At 51.3% G+C, this 19512-nt stretch overlaps 1 protein-coding gene across 1 annotated transcript; it reads right to left on the bottom strand.

The window, feature by feature from the left end:
• Nucleotides 1-762: 762 nt before the first annotated feature.
• LOC118230477 (zinc finger protein 497-like) lies at nucleotides 763-19326 on the bottom strand. Its single transcript, XM_035423582.1, has 9 exons — nucleotides 19231-19326; nucleotides 14768-14972; nucleotides 11112-11928; nucleotides 6950-7505; nucleotides 5432-5818; nucleotides 3598-3698; nucleotides 2725-2841; nucleotides 2431-2694; nucleotides 763-785 (listed from the first exon to the last, which is right to left on the bottom strand). The coding sequence occupies exons 2-9, from the start codon at nucleotides 14915-14917 to the stop codon at nucleotides 763-765; spliced, it is 2415 nt and encodes an 804-aa protein (XP_035279473.1). The 5' UTR covers nucleotides 14918-14972; nucleotides 19231-19326.
• Between the last annotated feature and the right edge of the window lie 186 nt (nucleotides 19327-19512).

The raw sequence follows: 19512 nt of genomic DNA, 5'->3' as shown, positions 1-19512 counted from the left end.
TTGAAGGGTTTATAAGAACTACCATAGGTCCACCCAGGCTAGCTAAATATAACAAAACAAAAAAATATCCTGGTACCAAAAGACGTATCTCTCATGATGCACACAAACTACAGTGCTCTTGGCTGTTACGGTGACTCACGCATCTACATGCCTATCACCGTAATCACACCACATTTCTTTGGTGAAGTACAACCAGTGCTGCAGGTAGCGTCCCAGCCAATAAGCGCCTTCATTTTGTTTCTGAATTTACAGCCGACCATCAGTTATCATCTGGAATAGTAATGTACTGAGTGTTCCTGGTTTTCAGTATCATTCATGTCAGGCATGTAGTTCATCAGCTTAATGATGAGCAGTAAGCCCACTGCAGTTCTGCCTGCCTGTACAATGATGGACACGGATAAAATACTGAGGCATTTTTATTAACGAAATGCAACCTCTTTTACAGTCACTCAAGTCCAAAGTGTCAAAATCTGGTAAAACAAACTATACAGTCTGTACACAAAGCAGAAAACTCAACCCGCTCTTCTTAAACTGTCCTCTAACTTAACGAACTAGAACATTCCCTCTCCCCCATCACACTTAACACAGTTGCTGTTTCCTTTCCCTCCCTTTCTGCCCTCCGTTCCTCATCCTTATTCCCCACTGTACAGTAAGCCTTACACCGCTCATCGCTATGACTAACTGAGAGTTGAGCTGGACTCCCAGCTCATTGAACGGTGTGTCCGCTGGTTGAGGCCCAGTGAGGCTCTGTGTGGTTCAGGCTCAGGCTGAAGCAGAGGGCATTTCTGGGGGCAGTGGGCAGGGGGGCACACAGAGAGCTTCATCCCGCTGCCCACCTGCGCTGGTGAAGTGCCCTGGCGGCAGCAGAACGGGCGCACGTCTCCATGGATACGCTCACGGGCCTGCAACCGCGGGATCCGAGGGGAACACCTCCCACAGCGGAAGCACTGTGGCCAAAAGGGGGCAGTAGAGAGACAGACAGAGGGATACACAGGCAGGAGTGAGGGGGAATAGGAAGAAGAGAGTGGGGAGGGGTAGAAGTAGAGGAAAAATAAGTGAGGAAGGAGGAGTAGAGAAGAGCACAGTTAATACATACTGGACTTCATCCTGCATTCAACACACAGAACACAAAACAACTTCTGTATTAATAATGCAATACGTACACCATGGCAAGAAAAGTTTTACGCGCGTACACACACACACATTCCCCACAGCCTTCTTTTTCAGATCTTATATTTTATATATGGCTACAACGCACAGAGGGACACTTGCCCCACCATAAAACAGGTATACACCCCATTTCCTGAGACAAAGACCAGGCACAATAACAGCGGTTTAGTGTGTCTTAAATCCATTTCCATCTGTGATCCCAGCACTGCTGAGGGGGGGAATGGCTGTAATCCAACCCCGACTGCCCCCCCAGTGAGAGTTCCCCCAGGGGCACGGATCTTTGTTTTACAACTCAACACGCGCACGGAAACACGGGCTTCGATATCCAAAGGGGAACCTCCTAGCTGCGAGCGATTCAATAAGAGACCATTTATCATGACCTCACCAACCACTGGAGCTTCTGGAGCGGGTTTTTGCCAACTAATACTTCCCGAAGGCCAGGTTCTTTTCAAAACTGGGGCATTCAAGCCAAACAACATTAATAAGTATGCTATTTATAGCGCTCCATAAAACACTCCATGAATAAGATGTATTGTAAACAAGTGCAAGCCAAGCAGATGTCTGAAGACACGTGCAGCTGTTACCTGTTCTCTCACTAATGGGAGACTTGCTGACACTGCATAGATGCTGAGCTGGGCTTGAGCACCATTTTGGACGCGTCTGAATAATCTGTATAATACAGATTTCTGAATTATCAAGAGGCTAAAGACCATGTCCATAGCAGGCTGCATTTAGCCCCCAGCTGTTCTGCAGAGAGGTCTCTGGGATGTCCTAAAAACTGGCAGTTCATTTTTGTCCCATGTAGGGTCTCTGGTCTTAATCTCAAAAAACATACCTACTATGCTGAAACCTATGCCACAATTGACATTCAATAAAAATAAAACAGGTCGTATTTTTGAGTTAATTTTCACTGCAGCACTTTTTGTCATCCAAGACACTTGGATAATGTCACACTGCAAAAAAAAGCTGTCGTTTAACAAGTGTTTTAGCCTTATAATGAGACTTAAAATCTTATCTTTTTTTCTCTCAAGTAGAACCTATTAGCTTGTTTTAAAGTTACTGTTCGCTCGGTAAGTGAAATTTTCTTACCCCACAGGCAAATCCTGAAATGAGTCAAACCGTCTCACCTCACTGCCCACATTTTCTCATTTTTAGCAAAAAAAACTAACAGGGATAAGATTTTAAGTCTAAATTACTTGTAGAGCTAGCACGTATTTTTTGGGGGGTTCTGCAGCGCTGCCGGGTCTCGGGAGGCTGTACCTGCCACCGTGGTCTCCACCTCGGTCTCCTCCTGGTGGGGGGGAGCGGTGGGGTCCAGGAGGCCCTCGGGCCGCGGGTTCTGGCAGGTGGGCCCGGGGAAGTGCGAGAAGAGGTGGTTCTGCAGGGCGGCGCTGGTGGCGAAGCGGCGCTGGCAGGGGGCCAGCGGGCACTGGCGCTGGGCCTGGCCCACGTGGGAGAGCTGGTGGAGCTCCAGCTCCTCCGGGGAGGCGCAGCAGCGGCCGCACAGCTCGCACTCCGCCTGCCGCGCGCCCCGCCGCCGCCGCCCCCGCCGGCCCCCCGGGCCCCGCCCGCCCGCGTCCCCCGCGCAGCCCGGGGCGTGGCCCTCCAGCGCCGCCTGGCTGTCGAACGCGGCGGAGCACCTCGGGCACGACAGAGACTCCGCCTCCGCGTCTGTCGGAGGGGAGGGGTCAACGTGAGCTCATCTGCCGTGTGACGTCTCTGCACATTCTAAATGCACTTCTGGCCATTTCATGGCTTTAACTCATTTAGTAAATAGCAACTGAATGTATTATTGCGCTTATCGTTAATGTGTGGGCATTGTGTAATCTCTGAATAAATCAACAGGTCGTGTATGCCCCGCTCACACACTTTGGGGATTTAAAACTGGCCCCAGGTTAGACGGTAAAGTTGGAAATGAAGAAGAGCAGTTAGCCAGTTTGGAGACTCCCCCAGTCAGAGCTGCAGATCGTCAGAATGAAACCGGCAGGATGATACTGCTGTGGCTGTGGCTCGCTTCATATAAACATCACAGCGGGAGGGAGGAAGAGGCCCTGAATACTACTGCACTGACACTGCACTGAGTGAGCAGCATGGACCTGATGTGCAGTGAGACAAGTACAGGTGCCGACACACACACACACACACATATATACACACACTCACTCACAACCGCACACACACACTCATTCACTTACACACACACACACACACATGCACGCATGCGCACGCACATACACACACACTCACTCACTCACACACACATTCACTCACACACTCACACTCACACACACATTCACTCACTCATACACATTCACTTGCTCACTCACTCACTCACTCACTCACACACACACACACAGCATAAACTCCACGCCACACACACCGCTCAGTGCTGAGCAGAGGCTGACCCCGCAGTGCGTGAGCTCGTACCTGGCTGTGAGGCGGAACACTGGTCGCCTGGCTGCTGGCAGCTGCAGGGCTCCAGCCCACAGACAGAGCAGAGGAAGGAGTCCTGACCAGCGTGACCGAGCCTGCACGAGCAAACAGAAAGTAATGAGAGCAGACCTCACCCAACACAGGACTTCTATTTACCTCCCCAACACAGGACCTCTTTTTACCTTATTTTTCCTTCCTTTACTCTGTAGTGTCTGTTTAGGGGTATTTGTGCTCATGGTTCACTAGGTTTATGTATCCAACACATATCTGCATACCGACTAGGTTTATGTATCTAACACATATCTGCATACCGATTTTATCATTCATATTATCACGTTGGTTATTTAAATAGACTGGTGTGTGTTCAGTACTTTCACGTATCTGTTCATGCCCCTGATGCCTGGATACTGTATCCATGGCGCTGCCGGCAAAAGCACTTTCCCGGGTATGTTGATTTGCACGGAGGCATGCGTAAATAAAACCGGCCGAGATTCCTGCGCCCCCCCCCCCTCCCCCCGCGTTTGAGCCTCTAACGCCGACGTTCCTCAGCCGTAAAACGCAAGAGGGCCGCTCAAAGAGAACGGCCGCCGTGGGCGCCATAACACACGCCGCCGTCACGACGCGCGCCACGACGGCGCAGTAAACTCCGCGCCGCGCTTCACAGCATCACGGGCAGCGTCCCGCCAGCATCTGCGGGCTCACAGCGCTGGTCAAACTGGCAGTTATCCTCCGCGTCACCCCGAAACGAAAGGCCCCCGTGCCTCTGTACTGAAAATGCGCTGCGCTCCGCGGCGTTTAGCGTCCACTATTTATACACTTCCAAATGTTTGCTTCAATAAAAAAAAGATGTTTTCAATTTGGTTTGTTTCAGTATTGCTCTTACTGTCGTCCTAAATTTATTCCAAAAAAAAGAAGAAGAAACTGATGTCTTTGCAGAATGCAATATTTTCTAAATCAGCAAATACCTTGAAATTGAGTGAACGTTTCTGCATAATCACTTGCGGGCAAACTGGTGAGTCAGTGCCGCCTGTCCGCAGGTAGGGAGTCATTTACGGGACGCGTCACTGTTCTGTGCGACGGAGCGCGTCCTACGTTAGCGGGGATAACTCCGTGATGAGTTCAGTTCAGTTCCCTGATACTCAAATGCTCCTGTTACCTGGGAGACAGGTGTGCAGACAGTCAGGTCAATCAGTAGCACTTAATTACTTAATTAGTAGTCAAGTTAATTACTTGGATGAAAGGAAAACCAGGGCTGGATTCAGATTTGAATTCCAGATTTGAGTATCCATGTTTAATTCAGAGGTGGGCAACAAGGGCCATCTGTTTCTGGGTTTCATGCCAACTTCTGGCCTTAATTACTTAATTAGCCCTAACATTTTATGCCATCGGACACGTTAGCTACAGTTCTTGATTTAGCCAGGCTAATTGGTGGACAGAAAAAACCTGCACACACACACACACACACACACACACACCAGCCCTCCATGTCCCACCCAATGCCTGCCCCTGGTTTAGTCGGTGTGTAGATACCTCTGAGAGTCGGGGGGTGGGGGGGGGGTGGGGAGACCCCGGTTCCAGAAGGGCCTGGTACATTTCTGGATTTCATGTCAACTTCTGCTCTCATTATTCTATTTACCAAATCATCAATCTCACAAAATGTTTCATTATGGCCCAATCAACTTCAGAACTGCCAGTGGGACGTATGGCTAATGAACAAATTGAGTCAGGGTAAGTGGCAAAAACAAAAACCAGAACCGGATCAAGCCCTCCAGGAACAGGGTTCCCCACCCTTCTCTGCGAGTATGACCAGGCCAGGGGCCCACGGCACCTGTGTTTCTGCAGCTGGGCGAAGGTCTTGAAGCTGACGGGGCAGTCGGGGCAGGCGTGGAGCAGCTGGGCCTCCGGCTCGCCGCCCTCGGCCCCCGCCTCGGCCCCGTCGTCCCCGTCGGCGGCCCGGCGGCGGGCGCCGGCCTTGGCGTGCACCAGCAGGTGCTGCCGCAGGTTGCTGGACTGGTTGAAGGTCTTGCCGCAGTGGCGGCAGGCGTAGGGCCGCGTGCCGGTGTGGATGATGAGGTGGCGGGCCAGGTTGGTCTGGTAGGAGAAGGTCTTCCCGCACACGTCGCAGCTGAACAGCTTGCTGTCCGTGTGCCGGACGATGTGGGCGGGGAGGGAGCCCCGCCACTTGAAGGAGCGTTCGCAGATGGGGCACATCTTCCTGCAGCGAACAAACAAGCAAGCAAACAAACAAGCAAACAAACAAACAAGCAAACAAACAAACAAACAAGCAAGCAAGCAAACAAACAAACAAGCGAACAAACAGATAAACAAACAAACAAACAAGCAAGCAAACAAACAAACAAACAAGCGAACAAACAGATAAACAAACAAACAAACAAACAAGCAAACAAACAAACAAATAGATAAATAAATAAATAATTTCAGCGCAAATAAACAACTATACGGACACTCACTCGCTATAGCCTTCGGATGCGACATAGCTCAGGAGGTAAGACCGATTGTCTGGCAGTCGGAAGGTTGCTGGTTCAAAGCCCGCCCTGGGCGTGTCGAAGTGTCCTTGAGCAAGACACCTAACCCCTAACCCCTAACTACTCTGGCGAATGAGAGGCATCAATTGTAAAGCGCTTTGGATAAAAGCGCTATATAAATGCAGTCCATTTACCATTTACCATGCTGCGGCTCCTCTGATTTACTGTGATAAATGGGTGAACTGATTGTGCCCCTTAGTAACATCATCCTTAGTAACACTCTGCTCAGGTTTCAGATAAGGACGCGTGGCTGAGTAGCTGAGTAAACAGGGTGGGCGGTCCCGCGGGGGGGCAGGCTAAGGTCGGCTGAGGCCTCGCAACTTATTCGCCCGGAGGCGGGTGGGGGGGAAGCTGTCCCTCAGCTCATTACTCACTAGCGGTGCCTCTGGTCAATATGGATCGACCGCCAATCAGCTGTCACCTCGCCCCGCGTACGGCAGCCAGTGGACGTCTCCGGGGCCAGTCCTGGAGGGTTCGTGGCGCCCGCTGCTTTCCGCCGCGTTTCAGCGCCAGCGGCTGATTAAAGAGTCGAGAGTCCGCACACACAGGCGCCGCGCTCCCATTAAACAGGAACCGCCAAGGCCAGCCGCCGACGCCGCGGCCCTCCAGGACCCCAGCTAAACGACTGGACTGTGAAACTGTAATTTCCAATTGAGTCTGACACCCTTGCCCTAACCCGCGAGAGAGAGAGAGAGCGGAAGGCAAAAAAACAGAAGGCACGGCGCGTCGAAGCGGCGCCCCCCGTTCGAGCGGTTTTCCGGCGGGTAAAGGGTAAAGCCGGCGTTTCGCTCGGGCCTCACCTGTGCATGAGCAGCTGGGCGCGCGCCATGAAGCTGCGCGGGCAGTCGGGGCAGGGGTGGGGCAGCTTGGGCCCCACGTCGGCCCACTCGTGGTCCCGCGCGCCGCGCCCGCGCGGCCGGGCCCAGCCGAGGCCGCGCTCGTGGTTGCGCAGGTGGTCCTTCAGGTGGCTGGACTGCGTGAAGGTCTTGCCGCAGCGGTCGCACATGTAGGGCCGGTCGCCCGTGTGCAGCAGCCGGTGCCGCCGCAGGTTGTTCTGGTAGGTGAAGCGCTTGTCGCACGTCTCGCAGCGGAACTGCTTCTGGCCCGAGTGGCCCAGGACGTGGGCGCGGAGGTAGCGCGGGTTGCTGAAGGTCCGCCGGCACTGGGGGCACTCCAGGGGCGCGCCCCGCCTCCTCCTGGGCTTCCGCGCCGGGGGGAGGCGGTCGGCGGCGGCGGCGGCGGCGGCGGCGGCGGCCTCGGACCCGGGTTCGAGGGCGGACGTGGGAGCCTTCTCCTTCAGCCTCCTCTTCGTGGGCCTTTTTCTGATTATCTCCTTCTCCCGTCCTCCATTCTCCACTGACAGTGGGGGGAAAAAAAAAAACAGCGAGCGGACCAATCAGCATAGAGCAAGAGAGAGGCTGAGTCTGTATCCAAGTCTGGGTTTCCTGCCAACAAACTTGTGCTCTTAATTACATCATTAGGCCAGCCATTTACGTGCTCTGACACTATAGCCCAGGCTCTTGATAAGCCCTTGAATGGCATCCGAAGAGCTGTTATTGTGTCCCTACATTAAATGCTCTGCTGTGATCTAATCTGCAAGTGACTCAGCACTGGTGTAATTAGCCAACTGAACCGTGGTAACTGCTGAATGCAAAAGCCTGCATATGCATCAGCCCCCCAAAAACCAAGTGTGGTGCTATGGTTAAGGTTAAGGAAAGGGGCCCCGTAAGGCTGCGGGTTCAAACCCCAGGTGGGGACAAAGCAGAATTACTTCAGTAAGCATCGAACCCTGTAAATGGATAAAATGCTAAAAACAAATAAGTTGGGTGGTGTAATTTACTCTGGATAAAATCCCTCTATTAAGCAAATTATAAGAAATAAATTTATGAAAAATCTTATGAAAAAACGAATAATAAACGAGTGGAAGTATGTGACTGTGAAACCGGGGGCGATCATTTTGCTCAGTCAAGCGCTCGGCGTGACCCACACTGACAGATCTAGAGAATCGGCCCCTTCAGAAGAACCTTTTTTCTCTCCATTCATATGCTGATTTTGAACCATTATCGTTGATCGCGGATAATTATGAATTTTAAGGTCAGAAGTGGCAATATTTCTACCGCCATCTACGCGTGAGAGAACACCGATACGCTCCCTCGTGAGTAATGGATGTTTAACCCCATAATGGCCTGATTACGGCTGAGTGGTCATAAATCAAAGGGTCCTCACAGGTTGCCTTTAATGAATCTCTTCGGAGCGCAAAAGCAGAATTCCGCCGCTGCTTATCCACTTCCTTCGCGCTGTTATTAATTGTTACTTTTCTGTCACGCGCTTGCACAAAAAGACGCGCAGTCTTTTTACCTGCAGTCATCAGTAAATGCTACGTTTGTGTTGTGAGCGCGTCCATCCCCCATTTTTTCTCATAAAGGACAATGTGCCTCCAATGGGGAGGTGACCTGCACTGAGGATGTGCTCTTGTGCACGTGACCTCCAATGGGGAGGTGCTGTTGTGCATGTGACCTCCAATGGGGAGGAGCTCTTGAGCACGTGACCTCCAAAGGGGAGGTGCTCTTGAGCATGTGACCTCCAATGGGGAGGTGCTGTTGTGCATGTGACCTCCAATGGGGAGGTGCTCTTGTGAATGTGACCTCCAATGGGGAGGTGCTCTTGTGAATGTGACCTCCAATGGGGAGGTGCTGTTGTGCATGTGACCTCCAATGGGGAGGTGCTCTTGTGAATGTGACCTCCAATGGGGAGGTGCTGTTGTGCATGTGACCTCCAATGGGGAGGTGCTGTTGTGCATGTGACCTCCAATGGGGAGGTGCTGTTGTGCATGTGACCTCCAATGGGGAGGTGCTGTTGTGCATGTGACCTCCAATGGGGAGGAGCTGTTGTGCATGTGACCTCCAATGGGGAGGTGCTCTTGTGCACGTGACCTCCAATGCAGAGGTGCTGTTGTGCACGTGACCTCCAATGCGGAGGTGCTGTTGTGCACGTGACCTCCAATGCGGAGGTGCTGTTGTGCACGTGACCTCCAATGCGGAGGTGCTGTTGTGCACGTGACCTCACGTGCTCTTGTGAACGGTCTGGATTCCACCCCAACAGGACCGGCCAATAAGGAAGCCCCAGTGTGGTGTTCTTTCCATACAGTAACCGTAGTTACGTGCATGAGGGGAAGTGAAAGCATGAAGGTTACAGGATTAGCACTGTGCGCTTGCTGCCACTCCATCTTGAGCTAATTGCCTAATTTGAGCAGACGCAGGGTTACCTCACACGCAATGTGTTTTAATGGCTTTCGTGGAGTGAGCCGTTCGCCAAGGCCCCTGAAAAGACGCGCAGAGAAATTCATTTCGATCCACTTTCAGCCTCAAGCAAATATTATTTCCAAAGCAGGCGACTGTGAACACGAACCACACCTGAAATTAATGGAAACGCACTCAACGCGCAGATTTGCAGGAGTGTACGATCTGAGAAATTGAATTACGGGAGCATAAAAAAACAAAAACACGGCGATGCGCGTCCGCCCCGCCCCGCCCCTCCCCGCCCGGCCTCATCCCCGAGCCCCGAGCCTCGTCAGCCCGACAGAGCGAAGCCTCCTCCTCTCCGAGGCCAGCCGCTGCTCTGGAACGAATCCCAGCAGAAAATTAAACCTGCGAGCGGCCTCTCAGCGGACGCCGCGCTGGGACGAGACGCCGCGGGGCGGGGCGGGGCCGAGACGCGAGCGAGCCCCGTTAAGCGAACGGACCCCGCGGTGGCGGCGGTGGCTCGTCTCGCCGCGGAGGCGTGTGATTTCACACCTGGGGGACGCTCCGCTCTGAAGCGTCTGGGCGTGCGGACCAGACGGCGGTTTTGGGTCGGCCGATCGTTCGGAAGCGTGACGGACGCCGCGCTAACGGCCGATCGGAGAGCCGTAACGACCGCATCGCTCCGAGCACCCGCTCCGGCGTTCACCGGCCCGGCGCGCGCGCTAATCAGCACCTGTCAGACCGCAGCGGCCGCTGAAGGGCCGTGTCTGCTGGAGGGTGCTGATTTTAGTCTACCTTCAAACGCAGACTAAAGACTCATCTCTTCAGGCTGCACCTCTCCCCACCCCTCCCTAGCCTATAGTTTAGCTCACTGTACCTAGTTAGGATAATACGATTACGTTAGTTTATTTGGCAGGATTGTTTTTGTCTGATTAGGCAAATGTGATTCCAGTGCTAGTTTGTATTTGGTAGGATTCTTGTTTGCTGAACAGCTTACTCTACAGGGTTGGAGTCCTGATCGATGTGGTCACTTCTGGCACTACGATCATTACTTCTCTCTAGTGTGTTTTTCTGCACCTCTGCACCTTGAACTAATGCACTTGTACGTCGCTCTGGATAAGAGCGTCTGCTAAATGCCTGTAATGTAATGTAATGTAATTTTTAACATCCTCCCCCTCCCCTCTGTTTCCCGTTGTATGCTGTCAGGTGTACTGCAGTCCTGTGGCCCTGCCGCTGCACCCCACCCCACCCCACCCACGGCACACTGCGGGAGGTGGAGAGGCGTGCCTTTTGTTGGTAAACCGCAGACCCCTGGCCGGCAGCTAGGGGGCGCTAGTGTAACGCTAGAAACCCTGGGCCAAGGGTGTCCTATCATATCCGAAAAGGTCTAATGTGGGTGCAGGTTTTTGGTTTTAGCCCAGCACTACAACGCCTGATTTAACAAATTAACTAATCATGGTCATCAATCAAGACCATGATAAGCAGAATCAGGTGCGTTTGAGTGGGGCTATAAGTCTGCACCCACACCGGCCATTTTTGGATAAGTTGGACACCCCTGGCCTGGGTAAATCGATGTCATGCTATCCAAACAGTGATAAGCAGGCTGTGATCGCCGAAAACAGCACACTCCATCCCTCTTAGGACCCGATACGTCTGAGAACTTTCCTCCCATAAAAAACCGCACTTTAGAGTTAGCGGATGAATGACCGACAGGCCTGACCTCTCTGCTGCAGACTCCTCTTCCTCTTGGCCCTGGGCTTCCGGGCCAGCCAGTCCCGGTGCTTCTTGCAGTGCTGGACGAAGAGCGCGGTGTTCATGAAGCTCTCGCCGCACTCCAGGCAGTGGTGCAGCGCCCCCTCCAGGCTGTGCTCGGTCCTGCGGTGCGCCACCAGCGCCGGCTGCCAGTTGAAGCCGGCGCCGCACTCGCCGCACAGGAAGCTCCGGCAGGGCGTGGCGGCGGCGGCGGCGGGCGTGGCGCTCTTCCTCCTCCTCCCGCCCGCCGCGCGTGGCCTGTCCCCCCCGTTTTCCTCCCCGTCCCCGGCCCCGCCCTCCTGGGCACCGCGGGAGTCCGTCGGCTCTTTCTCGGCCTCTGCGTCCGGGGGCGGGGCTTCCGTGACCCCGCCCTCCGTCGGCCCCGCCCCCCGGTTCTCATTGGGCACTTCTCCGGCCGGTTCCGGCGCCGCAGTCGCGCGACACTCGTTCAGCTTGCGGTGCTGCAGCCAGGGGCCGAGCGACTCGAACAGACGCCCGCAGTCCCCGCACTGGAACTGGATCAGGCTGGCAGAGCCGGGCCCGCCCGTGCCCAGGCCCGTCTGCGCGGGCTGCTCTGGGCCGGAGGGGGCGCGCGGGGTCCTCCAGCGGTCCTGCTCAGCCGCGGCGGGGCTCTGCTGGGTCGGGCCCGAGGCGGGTTGGGTTGCGGCGGTCCCGTCCGGGCTGGGTTCGTGCTGGCTGCAGCCGCTGCTCCGGCGGTGCTGGGTCAGCTCTTCCTGCGATGAGAAGAGCACCCAACACGGGACGCACTGGAAGAGCTCATCTGACTGAAAGAGAGAGAGAGGGAGAGAGTGAGAGGGGGAGAGAGAGAGGGAGAGACAGAGAGAGAGAGAGAGAGACAGAGTGAGAGGGGGAGAGACAGAGAGAGAGAGACAGAGTGAGAGGGAGAGAGAGAGAGAGAGAGAGGGGGAGAGAGAGAGGGAGAGAGACAGAGAGAGAGAGGGAGAGAGAGACAGAGTGAGAGAGAGAGAGAGAGTGAGAGAGAGAGAGGGGGAGAGAGAGTGTAAGAGGCAGAGAAAGAGAGAGAAACAGAGACAGAAATAAGCCTTCACTACACCTGTCGCATTTTCACATTCAGTCCTTTTTCACATCAGCTATTACAGAAATTACACTCCAGCCAGTACAATGCAAGGGAAGATGAGAAGATGATCGACAGTGGAGAAATAAAAGGGAGATCTGCAGGAAGCGTAGGGGCAAGAGAGAGCAGTAAGCGCTCAGAGAGTGACCCACGGCAGCTGGCAGTCTGATCTGACTGATTTTTTTATATTTTACTTTAATTTAACCAGGTAGGGCCAACAGAGAACCCAGAGCACTCCTGTGGGGATGCCCTGAGGACACACAGTGGGTGGGGGGCAGTTATTAGAGAGGACATGAAGAGAGCCAGTTCTGTGGGAAGCCAATACCTCTAATCGTTGGAAACGTGTCAAGGGATCTTCGATGACCACAATGAGTCAGCAGTTTGATTTACAGTCGAGTCTCATCTGAAAAACGGCACCTTCTAGAACGCAATAGCCCCACACTGTGCCCCCTACTGGCCCGACAACCTCATTGCAGGAGGGTTTCCCGTCCAAACGCTAACCAAGCAGAGAGCGGAATGTGGCTGCTGGCTACTGTGTGTTCCTGTTCATGACGGTGCAGAATGCTGAGAGCGATGCTGTATTCAAGGAAACGTCACGTCAGCTAACGAACGGCTGCCTTCGCAGTTAACGGCGAATACCAATCAGGAAAGCAAACAGTTTAAAATGTTTGAACGGACATGTCTTTAGCGATGTTCGGCTGCGTTCCCTGCGCTGCCTTTGTTCCGGAAGCTTCCCTGCGGCTCACGCTCCGCTCACCTCTATTTGCTCACTTTTAATGTGGGGGGGGAAAACACTGTGAGCGTGTCTGCACATCCTTATAAACACACACACACACCACACACACATGCACACACACACACACATGCACGCACACACACGCACACACACACACCACACACACATGCACACACACACACGCACACATGCACGCACACACACACACATAAGCCACAGGCATTATGCATCTCCTCCAGGGTGTTCAGCCCTGTGCCCTGCTTCACAAACCAGCCCAGCGCTCACAAGCACGGGTGACACAGATCGCCATAGATTCAGACGCCAGGATGCTTAACATTTCGGAGGTGATTTTCTGCAGGGGCTGTTGAGACTGCTCCATAAAGCTGTCAGTCCGGGGAACGGTTTGGACGTTATTTGTATTCCGAAGGTATCGTGGAAATTTATAAGGGCAGTCAGCCCCCTAATGTGAGTAACTGGCTTACTGTGAACCGACAACCCCCGAAAACAGTTAGAAGGACAGCCCCGTCATCTGTGATTAGAAAGGGATTGAGCAGACAGAGGAGAAGTCAAAAGGCCTCAGAAACAGACTCGGATCTATTTCAGGAGCCTCTGTTTCTGAGGAATGACAAATATCAGTGGGAAATGGCAAGCAAACAGCAATATCGTTATGACTCCCCCTCTCTCTCACACTCCACATCTCTTAATTCAAATTAGAGCAGCGTTTAGCATTTCATCAGGCATGAAAATAAATAATATCTGTGACATTTGCGTCCACATGGTTCCCTTAACAACCATATTCAATTTCCTCGCCCACGCGCACACAACCCCCCCCCCCCCCCCCCCCCCCCCCGTCCCATTCCGGATCATGATTTGTGAGATGCCCTGATCCGGCAGAAAGGACAATGTGCTTTCATCATGCTTTGACGGCAACAGCAAAACTTCATAAAGCAAATAAAGGTCCACCTCTGGATTTCGGCTAAATTCAATTGTGGTTTGACAAGCCAGCTTCCAAGACCACCTTAAGAACTGTGGCTCAAGGGGAAGCAGCCATTCATGCGGCATGTGAACACATTCTCTTTTGCACCAACATTTTCTTACCGCAACAGAAATTACGGTAATTTCGGCCCAGTTAATGAAGTCAAAATGGAAATCGGGCAGCTGACGGGGACCCGGGCCAAAAAGCCAGAAGGCACTTAGGCTTTATAGAGCAGCACAGCGGCCGGCTCCTCTGCCTGGGGCTCGGCGAGCTCCTCACCAGGAGGAGGGGCGGGGCTGAGCGCCGCGTCTCTCTCAGGCTCGCCCTTCTGCCCGGCCACTCGACACTCCGCCACTCAACACAGCCCACACCAGAGTGCACGTGCACCGCCCAGCCATTACCCAGAGTAGCACTCTGTACGAGCACCAGAAACACTGTCATCGAGTTACAAGGATGTGACATCACTGTCGTGGGGAGAGAAGGGGACTGAGGTGATCAACTCGAGAATGTCAATGACTCTCAAGCCATTCAACACCTACCGCCGCCCCCTCCCCCCCCCCCACCTCCCTCCACCACCATATTGAACTAACCTTTGATTACATAAAACCAATCCCAGAGTTCCTTCAACCGTGGGCCTGCAAAAGCCACTGGTTCCTGTTGTTACTCTGCACTTAATTGACCGATTAAATGGGCTGATTACACGGTTACCCCTCCTGATTGCTGGGCCTAAATTGGCTGTTTATTCTGTGTTGGAGAAACAGGGCTGACTGAAACCTGTGCAGTTCCACCCCCCCCCCGCGTTCCAAAGCGCCGTACCTCGGTCTGCGGGCCGGGGGCCAAAGTCAGGGACCCCTCGTCCCCCAGATCGTTGGGGTGAAGGTCGTACTGGTGGAAGAGCACGTCGTCCAGGGAGTCGAAGAGCTGGTAGCAGCGGAAGCACATGTAGAGCGCGGGACTGCTGTCCATCTCTGGCAGGGAGAGGAACACACAGCATCCCTGTGTCCACAGGCCTGGAGAGCACCTGCGGGGCGAACGAGAGTCTGTGAGGGCTGGCGGGTCAGGCGGTGCGACCTGTCAGCACCCCCGTCACAGTGTGAAAACGTTTCCCCGGGAGAGAGACGCGGGGAGTGAAACGGGCCTGACTGAGGCAAGCTGAGCTAGCTCAGGGTTCATGCAGTACAGGGCTGTCCAACCCCGTTCCAGGACATCTACCGCCCTGTACCTCTACACTCCAACTCTAACAAAGCAGACCTCATTCAACAGCCAGAGATCTGGCTGAACTGATAATTAGTAGAGCCAGGTGTGCTTTGTTAGGGTAGAGATGACAACCGACAAACATGGTAGATCTCCAGGGACAGGGTAGGGCAGGCCTGAGATAGTGGGTGTGGGGCACTGCACACGGTAAGGAAGTTTAGGCAGCGGAAATACGATCAGTCACACGGGCACTTCATGTTCGTAACGACCCCTTTTTTTCTGTTTCTCCCAATTTCACTGGCACCAACAACTTCACTTACAGACAATGTCTTATACAACGAAACCGTGGCAGATGCAATGCACATGAATACAATTCAAACATTAAAAGTAATAAAATCATAGATACATAAAACAGCATGTACATTAAATATTTACACAATAGAGCATTACATTACATTACAGGCATTTGGCAGACGCTCTTATCCAGAGCAACGTACATCAAAGTGTATAGAGCACTCCAACCAGCTCGTTTAGAGACCTATTTTAGGAAACAAGTGTTTTACATTTATAATTTAAAAAAATTAAAAAATATATAAAAACCATCCACGTTTTCTGTTCTGGCTAGCAGAGCATCCCAGAGACAGGGGAGCAGCAAAGGCCATTGCCCCCTCAGTCCTGGAGGGGGCAGCAGAGAGGCCGGAGCGCGAGAGCAGAGTGAATGCAGAGCAGCTGCTGCAGAGAGAGCCCCGTGAGTAATCGCAGAGGGCGGCGGAGGTGAGGAGAGAGGAGCCGGAAAAATCAACCCCAGACTTCTGAGCCGACGACCCGCTTAATGAGAACACGCATTTCCCGCGACCCTCTCCTTATCAAGGGCGGCCTAATGTGTTCAAACACCATTTTGGGCTTTTTTTCTACGCCCGTTCAGAGAAAGCGGAGTCAGAGGAGGCGGCTTTGAGCGGACTGCGGGCACCCAATTGACCGGAAGGGGTCACTGGTCCCTGATGAGACGTGGACTGCGGCCAGCGACGTGCTGCTCAGCGGAGCAGCCAGCCATAGCCGACACCGGCACAGTCTGGATCCAATACCAGGCACAGTCTGGATCCAACACCGGCACAGTCTGGATCCAACACCAGGCACAGTCTGGATCCAACACCAGGCACAGTCTGGATCCAACACCAGGCACAGTCTGGATCCAACACCGGCACAGTCTGGATCCAACACCAGGCACAGTCTGGATCCAACACTGGCACAGCCTGGATCCAACACCGGCACAGTCTGGATCCAACACCGGGCACAGTCTGGATCCAACACCAGGCACAGTCTGGATCCAACACCGGGCACAGTCTGGATCCAACACCAGGCACAGTCTGGATCCAACACCAGGCACAGTCTGGATCCAACATCAGGCATAGTCTGGATCCAACACCAGCACAGTCTGGATCCAACACCAGGCACAGTCTGGATCCAACACCAGGCACAGTCTGGATCCAACACCAGGCACAGTCTGGATCCAACACCGGCACAGTCTGGATCCAACACCGGCACAGTCTGGATCCAACACCAGGCACAGTCTGGATCCAACACCAGGCACAGTCTGGATCCAACACCAGGCACAGTCTGGATCCAACATCAGGCATAGTCTGGATCCAACACCAGACATAGTCTGGATCCAACACCAGACGCCAGTACAACCGTGAGTCACCCAGCAGCCCCCCCAAATGAGTTTCTAACACCTCAAATCAACTTCATTGGTATGAATGGCGATGTAAATTACACAGGCTAAGTTGTCAGTTTTGATATTGTATAGGCCTATTCCGAAGCACATGAACCTCTCCCCCAACCCCCCAGTGGCTTCCGTGTCCAGGACCACAATTCGGGTAGCACTTCCCTAAAGCACCTAGAAACATTCCCACAGTGGTCCTGTCTGCAAGCAGCAGCTAATACGTTCTATACCGCAGTTCTGCAATGTGACGCTAGACGTGTAAAACTTATGCTAAAATATTGGGGCTTAAAATTTTCAGTAACAATTAACAATAAGCTTACATGAATTGGAATTAACTAATGTAGTTGTTAACGACTAACTACTGAAAAGTTAATCTGTACAGCTTTGTTTAGTGTAGTAGTTAACTAACAACTACATTAGTTAATGCCAGTTCATATTTGGATTACAAAAACAGTTTGTGTATTTGTTAATGGATAACAAACTACGTTTATCCTATGTTTTGATAATGTTTTAATAATCATCTAACAAATACATTACTTAATGTACTTGTTAACTAACTCGATTTCATGTTTAATTCATGTATTTGTGCATCATTAATTCATGTAAACAACTGCATTAGGTAATGCCAATTCAAGTGACCTTATTGTAAAGTGTTACCTAACAAAATTCAAGCTACACAGCTTTGTTCATAAGCAATACTGCTAATGATGGCAATAATCATCAGAACAACTTGTTTTAAAACAGTGTGAGAGCTATTAGCCTTGCAGCCTGAATATTAATGTTTCTATTTATTTTGTTAGCAGACACTTTCAGGCATATATCCAGAGTAACTGACAAAATACAAAGCTTGTTTCCAACCATGCAGACCAATAATTCTGAATAAATACAGATATGGGACTTCATTTTTTGTTTTCCTTATAGAGCAGCGTAAGATAATCAAGAATTGTGTCTATTTCTGCAAGTCAGTTCCTGTCAGCTACAAATCTCCCTCCTTGGCCAACGCTATGGGAAATTACGTAATGCTCCAATTCACACATAGTTTTGTCTTTGTATACTGAAGACAAAACTGTTCTTTTTCAGTTCTTCTCTGCTGACTTTCATATCAGGTCAACGTTGAAAACAGTACTATTGAAATTGCTGCACTCAATGAGAGTGAAATATCTTGTCATGGTAAGCCTGTGACAGGATGCTTTGGCCCATGTGTCAGTGTTAAAAAAATAAATAAATAAATAAAACAAATCTATGCACTTCTCATATGATGTATTTAGGAGAAAATGCTAAATTAAATATACCTACAAATGTAGCTAATTTATTTTGAAACAACCGGATTTCACAATTGAAATGTATGCCAAAATACAATATCCTATTCAAATTATCTGAAATTCGCACACCAACAATGTTAAAAACAAGTATGTCTGCACTATTCATACGTATCTAGGGAAAATGCTAAATGACAACTAAATATACGTAGCTAATATGTTACATTATTATTCGTATAACAAGCTGAGTTCACAACTGAAAAGTATGCCTAGATGCCACATTCGAAATGCGCAACTATGATCCCTTGTTTCAATACACAATATATACAATATATAATAGCATTTAGGATGCAATGCAGAACTGGCCTCTTCGGGCAGTTAACATTACACTACCTAGCTCGTTAATGTCCCCTACTTTAACACAAAGATTATGAGACAAACCAGGTCGCTACCTACATATTTCATCCATCGTAAATTAAATAGCTCGATATGTATATTTTGTTGTCCCGTCCTGCCTACTGTCGAAACCCAAGTCAAAATATGCTTTCCAAGTTGCTCTCTATACGCGCGTCTGTCTAATAAAGAAACAATGATAACCAATATTCGCTGTAACTAGCAGCTATACGCGAAGCATTTTTCACCGGAACTTCTTAGGGTACGCAGTTCACACCGTCGACAGCGACCGATTCCGGTGTCTGAAACAACTTTCAAAATTAAGATACTAAAACAGATGATAATACGCTGTTAATTTCATTACCGGTCAGACGGAGAAGTCCGCGTAGTTGCTTAACTCATCAATAAATAAGTTCTAATGGTAAAAACTTTAGGTGTAACCATGCAAGAATATAACTTTCGTTGTTGCTATCTAAAGTACAGGGTCCGCCATCTTGGTTTTATACAGTATCTTTGGTAGAGCAGATACCTGTGGTTTGCATGGCTAGCTAACAGGCTAGCAATATCAAATTGAATATTATCGACGATATATTTTCACAAAATATGGCTATGTCAAAAACTACAGCTGAAATTATAGAGTGTGTGAGATGATGCCATTCAATTTGATCACAGATCTTTCAACTATTACAAAACAAACTAGTTTTACTCACCCGCTAACTGCTCAGGCTCAATCTGTCAAAACCACGGCGGGCATTCTAGTAACGTTGCGCAGGATTGGCTGTTTGCCGCCTTTGAATCGCCCAATGATTTAGCAATCTCGTTACAGAGATTGGGAGCTTGCTTCACGCCTCACAAAATGGCGCGACTTTCTGCCACCGCCATGTTAGTGCTGAAATAAGACTTGCGTTCATTGTCTGTCCCGAATACCATTCATTAGTACGAATAATTTAAGTTAGGTGCACAAAAACACAGCTATGTCAATGCCTATCGTT

Source organism: Anguilla anguilla, chromosome 1, assembly GCF_013347855.1.
Source record: "Anguilla anguilla isolate fAngAng1 chromosome 1, fAngAng1.pri, whole genome shotgun sequence".
NCBI lineage: Eukaryota > Metazoa > Chordata > Actinopteri > Anguilliformes > Anguillidae > Anguilla > Anguilla anguilla.
Note: the sequence above shows the minus strand (reverse complement) of the source record. Positions and strands in the feature narration are given on the sequence as shown.

What these genes read in the sequence shown, in the direction of transcription:
- LOC118230477 (XM_035423582.1), bottom strand. Translation starts at nt 14,917, where the DNA reads ATGGACAGCAGTCCCGCGCTCTACATGTGCTTCCGCTGCTACCAGCTC. An exon ending in CCCCCGGCCCGCAGACCGAG is followed by an intron (nt 11,929 to 14,767) that starts GTACGGCGCTTT and finishes TCTCTCTTTCAG; the next exon opens with TCAGATGAGCTCTTCCAGTG. An exon ending in GTGTTCCGCCTCACAGCCAG is followed by an intron (nt 2,842 to 3,597) that starts GTACGAGCTCAC and finishes CCCCTCCGACAG; the next exon opens with ACGCGGAGGCGGAGTCTCTG.